Below are 8,019 nucleotides of genomic sequence, written 5' to 3'. Positions count from 1 at the left end.
AAAAAAAATAGAAAAATGTAAAGCAAATGTTCTATTTTAATTTCAAATATATTACTGTTTGAAACGTTTGCAGAATTCACTCTACCTTTTCATATTACTATTAAACCTACTATTAGACAAATGTCTATATTTCAGTGTATACCGCACAATATTTATCATGCAGTAAGCCTGAATGCTATTCTGCACAACCTTTTGTCTCATCTTTGACTCGTGTGTCTCCTAAAGGAGTTGTGAGGATTTCAGATGACTTCAAAGAGGCGCAGGGAGAATTTCTGGGTTACGTCAGCAGGTGCAGCGCAGGGAGCTGTCTGAGAGAGACTTTCTGAAGACTGATAGTTTCAAACAGGGCTTCAGAGAGACAGGTTCAAAACTTCATAAACTGCAGTTTTCTCCAGTAAATGAACTTGCGGTTCCCCGGTGCACTGCCCTCTAGCTAGAATGCAGCAAACTGTTCTCAGGCTGTTTATGAGGGTTCATATTGCAGTTTATGTATCAGCTTACAGCGCGTTTCACTTTGATGTGCATCACCAGCTTAAATAGCATAAACATGCCAAACCACCGAGATAAAAGAGCGATGAAATACCGTCTCAGTTTTAAAATGGATTGACCATCTTTCTGTTCCCGTATCTTTACACAAACAAGCAAATACGCACTCATGTTTCGAATCGCCAGAGTGCAAATGACAACACATTCGATTAGACAAAAAAAATTCACATTTATTTATTTTTAAACAAGTGTAGAACTTTACATCCTTTGTAGAGATGGGCTCCTTAACATGTTTATCAGAGATGGGTTTCATAATTATGCTTATGAGGATGAACTACGTCGACCAGTGCTGTAAAATATTCACAAAAGTATCATTTTTAAAGAATAATTTAATAAATAAATATTTAACCCCAGCTGCAGTAATATGTCTATAAAGAAGAAAGTCCTCCTTCATGCTCAGCTGCGGCCTTCAGTCGCTACATTTTTCATGCTTTGCACAGATTTGCACAAAATAAATGTGTGCAAGGCACGAGAACATCAGAATCTTGTAAAATGAACTGATGTGAAGCAGCAAACCCATTTTCATGAACAGGACAGAGAAATTTCCATGTCTTTCGCAGCGTACCTGTGGTCATCCAGCGATTGCATCATCATAAACACGCTTCGAAACTTTTTACATAGTCATCTCATTTTCAAAATCTCTTAATTTGCTTTATATTTAGGGTCGTTCTTGATTATTTCATAGCGATTTATTTTACACAATCAATACAACAAAATATATTGTTCTATGTTATATCATTACCCTTGACAGTTCAGTGTATGATTGAGAAAATATAAGGCCTGGGGTTTGTTTTCTATAGTGGTCATATGGTAGTTTGCCGATGATTGTAAAGGGTGTTACAGGACTCCTTTAGTTCAGTCAGGACAATCTCTGCATGTCTTAAGGTCCTGGAAATTCCATTTTTGTATACTGTATAATAAACAAAAAAAGCAAAAGCAAAACTTGCATTCAAAAGAGAAATATGTGAACATATATGTACATCCTTTGAGAAACGTATGCACTGGAACGAGAAAGACTTCTTTTTTTTTTTTTGGCTTAGTTTTATTTTTATTTATTTTTTATGTGAAACTTTATTTCTATAATCAGGCCCACACGGAATCTGCAACCAAAGAACATTGCAAGGCCCTCATTCTCAAAGTTCTACTGTACACTTCATCTGACCCTTGCTTGTTTGTTTATTAAAGAATTGTGGCTAATTTGATTACATTCAGCTACCAAAAACATGTTTTTGCCATTTTTTAATTGTTACCCTGTTTCCATACTAGTTGTTTTCCAGTAAAAACATTTATTTAAACAACAGTATACTTGCTGAAGTATGTCTTGAATTAAGATTGTTTCTTACCCCATTGGCATTTTTACCCTTTTAAGAATAAACCTTCTTAACCCTTGTGCTGTAAATCCTCTACCTAATGTGGTGTTGCCGGTCATTTAAAAATTTTGAATTTCTTAAGTTATATTATCATCAAATCTTGGATTGAATATATTTGTCAACTTTTTGTTTTCTTGCATTTAGCACAGTTTTTTTTTCTTTTTTCTGTTTCTGAACTGAATGATTGTTGGCTTCATTGATCTGCGCTTATGCTAGTGTTGCCAAATCCACACTTTTCCTGCGGAACTGGGCTACTTTTATACTGTTGCTGCGGGTTGTTTATTTAGTCCGCGGGCTAAAGCGAAATCCCCTGCCCCTCTGGAATGTGATTTTGACTGTGTACGACCCCCGTGGAAAACCCGCTATTGAGCTTGATTTGGATGTAATTGGGCAAGTTTTGAGTAGCAGTTGGGCTGGTTTTGTTATGAAGCTCTGGCAGCCCTGGCTTATGCACCTCAGTTTTTGAGTAAAAACAACATTATTTTAAGATCATTTTGGCAACGTATACCATTTTTGACCAGGAACACCAAGTGGTGGGAAAGGTAGGAAAAAGGTGGGAAGGTAAGAAAAGGGGAAGTATTTATACCCTGTTTGAAGTCAGTAAAATTTAAGTAACAACAACAACAATAATAATATTAATAATAATAAAATTTGCCAGTGGGGTAAGAAAAAATATAATTAAAGGAATCTTAATTAATATCAGGTTTTATGCATTTTTTTAAGGATATTTTACCGAAAAACAAGGCTTGGTATGATCCATTTCACCAACTTAATCCATTGCACTGCAAATTTCCAGCTAAAATCAGCACAGAAAATGCAATAAAAAGTCTGCAGATTCCGTCTGGGCCTGCCTGTAACTCGTTGAACAGCAGCGGTACTTCTCCATTATGTGTGCAGTTATGTGGGAGGCAAAAAAAAGGAAGACCACTCTGCCATCGGTGGATAGGCGGGGCTGTGTACATGGTGGGCGGTGCTTACAGTTCGTTTTAAAGGCTTGTGACCAGCTGCATTTGTCCCTCTCGTACGTCCCCCTCGGGGACACAAGCGTCTTTAGAGACGGGGATGATGAGGCCCTCGCTACTGTCTCTGCTCATCTGATAATACGCGTGCAGCTGCTGGCCTGACCCCAGGTTGGGCATGCTTTTATAGTAAACGTCTTCGCTCGGACTGTGTTTGGATGGCGAGAGGTCCTGGCCGACGTCTAGACTGCTCTCCGAGAATGGCGAGTCTCTGAGGTTTGGCATGCTGGTGTACACCGAGTCTCTGTTGGGGGAGGGTAGGGCGGTCTCGGCCGGAGGCGGAAACTGGCCGATGTAGCTGTGGGGATGCGAAGGCCCTCCGTCCGTGTCGGCCCTCACTCTCTCCTGTGTGTGGTACAGGAGCGAGTGAGTCCGCTGGGGGATGAGGGGGGCTTCGAGCGTGCGGGGATGCGTGTGGTGCAGCCCCAGACCGTCCATCTCGCTGTCCCCACCCACCTGCACAAGGGACGATGTCTCCGCGACCACAGGCTCCTCCCCTCTGCTGATCCCCGCCCCCTTTTTGGTGCTGATCTGGGACTCGGCGGCCCTGAGGTTGTTGTGCACGAGCTCGGAGATGATCATCTTCTCGAAGGCCGTGTCGTTGAGACTGAGCCCGCAATCCACCACCTGCACGCCGTCGCTGTAGTTATGGAGTGAGTAGCTGTTATTAAAGTTACCGTTGAGTGGTAGAGTCCCGAACGTGTTCGTATCTCTGCCGCTGGTCACAGAGTGTCCTGCAACAACACAAGAGGAAGAAAATCGTTAGGTCGTCCGCTCTCGGAGCATCCGAAATATCAAATCACAATGTTTAATGCTGTTTAGGAGTCAAATGCATAAATGCGAACATTTTTAGAACATGTAAAAATCGCAAATCTTTAGTCTGCGCGTGCAGAACTGTAAGGCTCCGTTAGGAAAAATGCAAACTATATTATCGCCCAATGATATGTTAAAAATTGGACATTTGGTGAGCATACGAAAATTGTAAACTGTTTTATCGAACAGCTCCCTATATAAAGTCGGATGCATATTATATCCAATGGATTATATTATATCGCATACATACAATACACTCCCATAAAGCAATATAATATATAGTAAATCTCAACTGCATGATTTTTTACATTTAATCACCAAATGCAGCTATATAATCGCCCAGTTATATATATATATATATATATATATAACTGGGCGATTATATAGCTGCATTTGGTGATTAAATGTAAAAAATCATGCAGTTGAGATTTACTATATATTATATTGCTTTATGGGAGTGTATTGTATGTATGCGATATAATATAATCCATTGGATATAATATGCATCCGACTTTATATAGGGAGCTGTTCGATAAAACAGTTTACAATTTTCGTATGCTCACCAAATGTCCAATTTTTAACATATCATTGGGCGATAATATAGTTTGCATTTTTCCTAACGGAGCCTTACAGTTCTGCACGCGCAGACTAAAGATTTGCGATTTTTACATGTTCTAAAAATGTTCGCATTTATGCATTTGACTCCTAAACAGCATTAAACATTGTGATTTGATATTTCGGATGCTCCGAGAGCGGACGACCTAACGATTTTCTTCCTCTTGTGTTGTTGCAGGACACTCTGTGACCAGCGGCAGAGATACGAACACGTTCGGGACTCTACCACTCAACGGTAACTTTAATAACAGCTACTCACTCCATAACTACAGCGACGGCGTGCAGGTGGTGGATTGCGGGCTCAGTCTCAACGACACGGCCTTCGAGAAGATGATCATCTCCGAGCTCGTGCACAACAACCTCAGGGCCGCCGAGTCCCGGATCAGCACCAAAAAGGGGGCGGGGATCAGCAGAGGGGAGGAGCCTGTGGTCGCGGAGACGTCGTCCCTGGTGCAGGTGGGTGGGGACAGCGAGATGGACGGTCTGGGGCTTCACCACACGCATCCCCGCACGCTCGAAGCCCCCCTCATCCCCCAGCGGACTCACTCGCTCCTGTACCACACACAGGAGAGAGTGAGGGCCGACACGGACGGAGGGCCTTCGCATCCCCACAGCTACATCGGCCAGTTTCCGCCTCCGGCCGAGACCGCCCTGCCCTCCCCCAACAGAGACTCGGTGTACACCAGCATGCCAAACCTCAGAGACTCGCCATTCTCGGAGAGCAGTCTAGACGTCGGCCAGGACCTCTCGCCATCCAAACACAGTCCGAGCGAAGACGTTTACTATAAAAGCATGCCCAACCTGGGGTCAGGCCAGCAGCTGCACGCGTATTATCAGATGAGCAGAGACAGTAGCGAGGGCCTCATCATCCCCGTCTCTAAAGACACCTGTGTCCCCGAGGGGGACGTACGAGAGGGACAAATGCAGCTGGTCACAAGCCTTTAAAACGAACTGTAAGCACCGCCCACCATGTACACAGCCCCGCCTATCCACCGATGGCAGAGTGGTCTTCCTTTTTTTTGCCTCCCACATAACTGCACACATAATGGAGAAGTACCGCTGCTGTTCAACGAGTTACAGGCAGGCCCAGACGGAATCTGCAGACTTTTTATTGCATTTTCTGTGCTGATTTTAGCTGGAAATTTGCAGTGCAATGGATTAAGTTGGTGAAATGGATCATACCAAGCCTTGTTTTTCGGTAAAATATCCTTAAAAAAATGCATAAAACCTGATATTAATTAAGATTCCTTTAATTATATTTTTTCTTACCCCACTGGCAAATTTTATTATTATTAATATTATTATTGTTGTTGTTGTTACTTAAATTTTACTGACTTCAAACAGGGTATAAATACTTCCCCTTTTCTTACCTTCCCACCTTTTTCCTACCTTTCCCACCACTTGGTGTTCCTGGTCAAAAATGGTATACGTTGCCAAAATGATCTTAAAATAATGTTGTTTTTACTCAAAAACTGAGGTGCATAAGCCAGGGCTGCCAGAGCTTCATAACAAAACCAGCCCAACTGCTACTCAAAACTTGCCCAATTACATCCAAATCAAGCTCAATAGCGGGTTTTCCACGGGGGTCGTACACAGTCAAAATCACATTCCAGAGGGGCAGGGGATTTCGCTTTAGCCCGCGGACTAAATAAACAACCCGCAGCAACAGTATAAAAGTAGCCCAGTTCCGCAGGAAAAGTGTGGATTTGGCAACACTAGCATAAGCGCAGATCAATGAAGCCAACAATCATTCAGTTCAGAAACAGAAAAAAGAAAAAAAAACTGTGCTAAATGCAAGAAAACAAAAAGTTGACAAATATATTCAATCCAAGATTTGATGATAATATAACTTAAGAAATTCAAAATTTTTAAATGACCGGCAACACCACATTAGGTAGAGGATTTACAGCACAAGGGTTAAGAAGGTTTATTCTTAAAAGGGTAAAAATGCCAATGGGGTAAGAAACAATCTTAATTCAAGACATACTTCAGCAAGTATACTGTTGTTTAAATAAATGTTTTTACTGGAAAACAACTAGTATGGAAACAGGGTAACAATTAAAAAATGGCAAAAACATGTTTTTGGTAGCTGAATGTAATCAAATTAGCCACAATTCTTTAATAAACAAACAAGCAAGGGTCAGATGAAGTGTACAGTAGAACTTTGAGAATGAGGGCCTTGCAATGTTCTTTGGTTGCAGATTCCGTGTGGGCCTGATTATAGAAATAAAGTTTCACATAAAAAATAAATAAAAATAAAACTAAGCCAAAAAAAAAAAAAAGAAGTCTTTCTCGTTCCAGTGCATACGTTTCTCAAAGGATGTACATATATGTTCACATATTTCTCTTTTGAATGCAAGTTTTGCTTTTGCTTTTTTTGTTTATTATACAGTATACAAAAATGGAATTTCCAGGACCTTAAGACATGCAGAGATTGTCCTGACTGAACTAAAGGAGTCCTGTAACACCCTTTACAATCATCGGCAAACTACCATATGACCACTATAGAAAACAAACCCCAGGCCTTATATTTTCTCAATCATACACTGAACTGTCAAGGGTAATGATATAACATAGAACAATATATTTTGTTGTATTGATTGTGTAAAATAAATCGCTATGAAATAATCAAGAACGACCCTAAATATAAAGCAAATGAAGAGATTTTGAAAATGAGATGACTATGTAAAAAGTTTCGAAGCGTGTTTATGATGATGCAATCGCTGGATGACCACAGGTACGCTGCGAAAGACATGGAAATTTATCTGTCCTGTTCATGAAAATGGGTTTGCTGCTTCACATCAGTTCATTTTACAAGATTCTGATGTTCTCGTGCCTTGCACACATTTATTTTGTGCAAATCTGTGCAAAGCATGAAAAATGTAGCGACTGAAGGCCGCAGCTGAGCATGAAGGAGGACTTTCTTCTTTATAGACATATTACTGCAGCTGGGGTTAAATATTTATTTATTAAATTATTCTTTAAAAATGATACTTTTGTGAATATTTTACAGCACTGGTCGACGTAGTTCATCCTCATAAGCATAATTAAGAAACCCATCTCTGATAAACTTGTTAAGGAGCCCATCTCTACAAAGGATGTAAAGTTCTACACTTGTTTAACAATAAATAAATGTGAATTTTTTTTGTCTAATCGAATGTGTTGTCATTTGCACTCTGGCGATTCGAAACATGAGTGCGTATTTGCTTGTTTGTGTAAAGATACGGGAACAGAAAGATGGTCAATCCATTTTAAAACTGAGACGGTATTTCATCGCTCTTTTATCTCGGTGGTTTGGCATGTTTATGCTATTTAAGCTGGTGATGCACATCAAAGTGAAACGCGCTGTAAGCTGATACATAAACTGCAATATGAACCCTCATAAACAGCCTGAGAACAGTTTGCTGCATTCTAGCTAGAGGGCAGTGCACCGGGGAACCGCAAGTTCATTTACTGGAGAAAACTGCAGTTTATGAAGTTTTGAACCTGTCTCTCTGAAGCCCTGTTTGAAACTATCAGTCTTCAGAAAGTCTCTCTCAGACAGCTCCCTGCGCTGCACCTGCTGACGTAACCCAGAAATTCTCCCTGCGCCTCTTTGAAGTCATCTGAAATCCTCACAACTCCTTTAGGAGACACACGAGTCAAAGATGAGACAA

The 8,019-nt window shown here is 40.9% G+C and overlaps 1 protein-coding gene across 1 annotated transcript in view; it reads left to right on the top strand.

The window, feature by feature from the left end:
* adgrl2a (adhesion G protein-coupled receptor L2a) overlaps positions 1-6,174 on the top strand; it is a 112,331-nt gene extending 106,157 nt beyond the window's left edge. Inside the window, exon 22 of the mRNA XM_016559211.1 lies at positions 4,542-6,174. Coding sequence (XP_016414697.1) covers positions 4,542-5,308 — 767 coding nt within the window. The 3' untranslated portion in view covers positions 5,309-6,174. The remainder of the gene's footprint in view (positions 1-4,541) is intronic.
* The last annotated feature ends 1,845 nt before the right edge of the window (positions 6,175-8,019 follow it).

Source organism: Sinocyclocheilus rhinocerous, unplaced genomic scaffold (assembly GCF_001515625.1).
Source record: "Sinocyclocheilus rhinocerous isolate Xijiao unplaced genomic scaffold, SAMN03320098_v1.1 scaffold1730, whole genome shotgun sequence".
NCBI lineage: Eukaryota > Metazoa > Chordata > Actinopteri > Cypriniformes > Cyprinidae > Sinocyclocheilus > Sinocyclocheilus rhinocerous.
The sequence above is the reverse complement of the archived record's forward strand: the minus strand, read 5'-3'. Positions and strand labels throughout refer to the sequence as shown.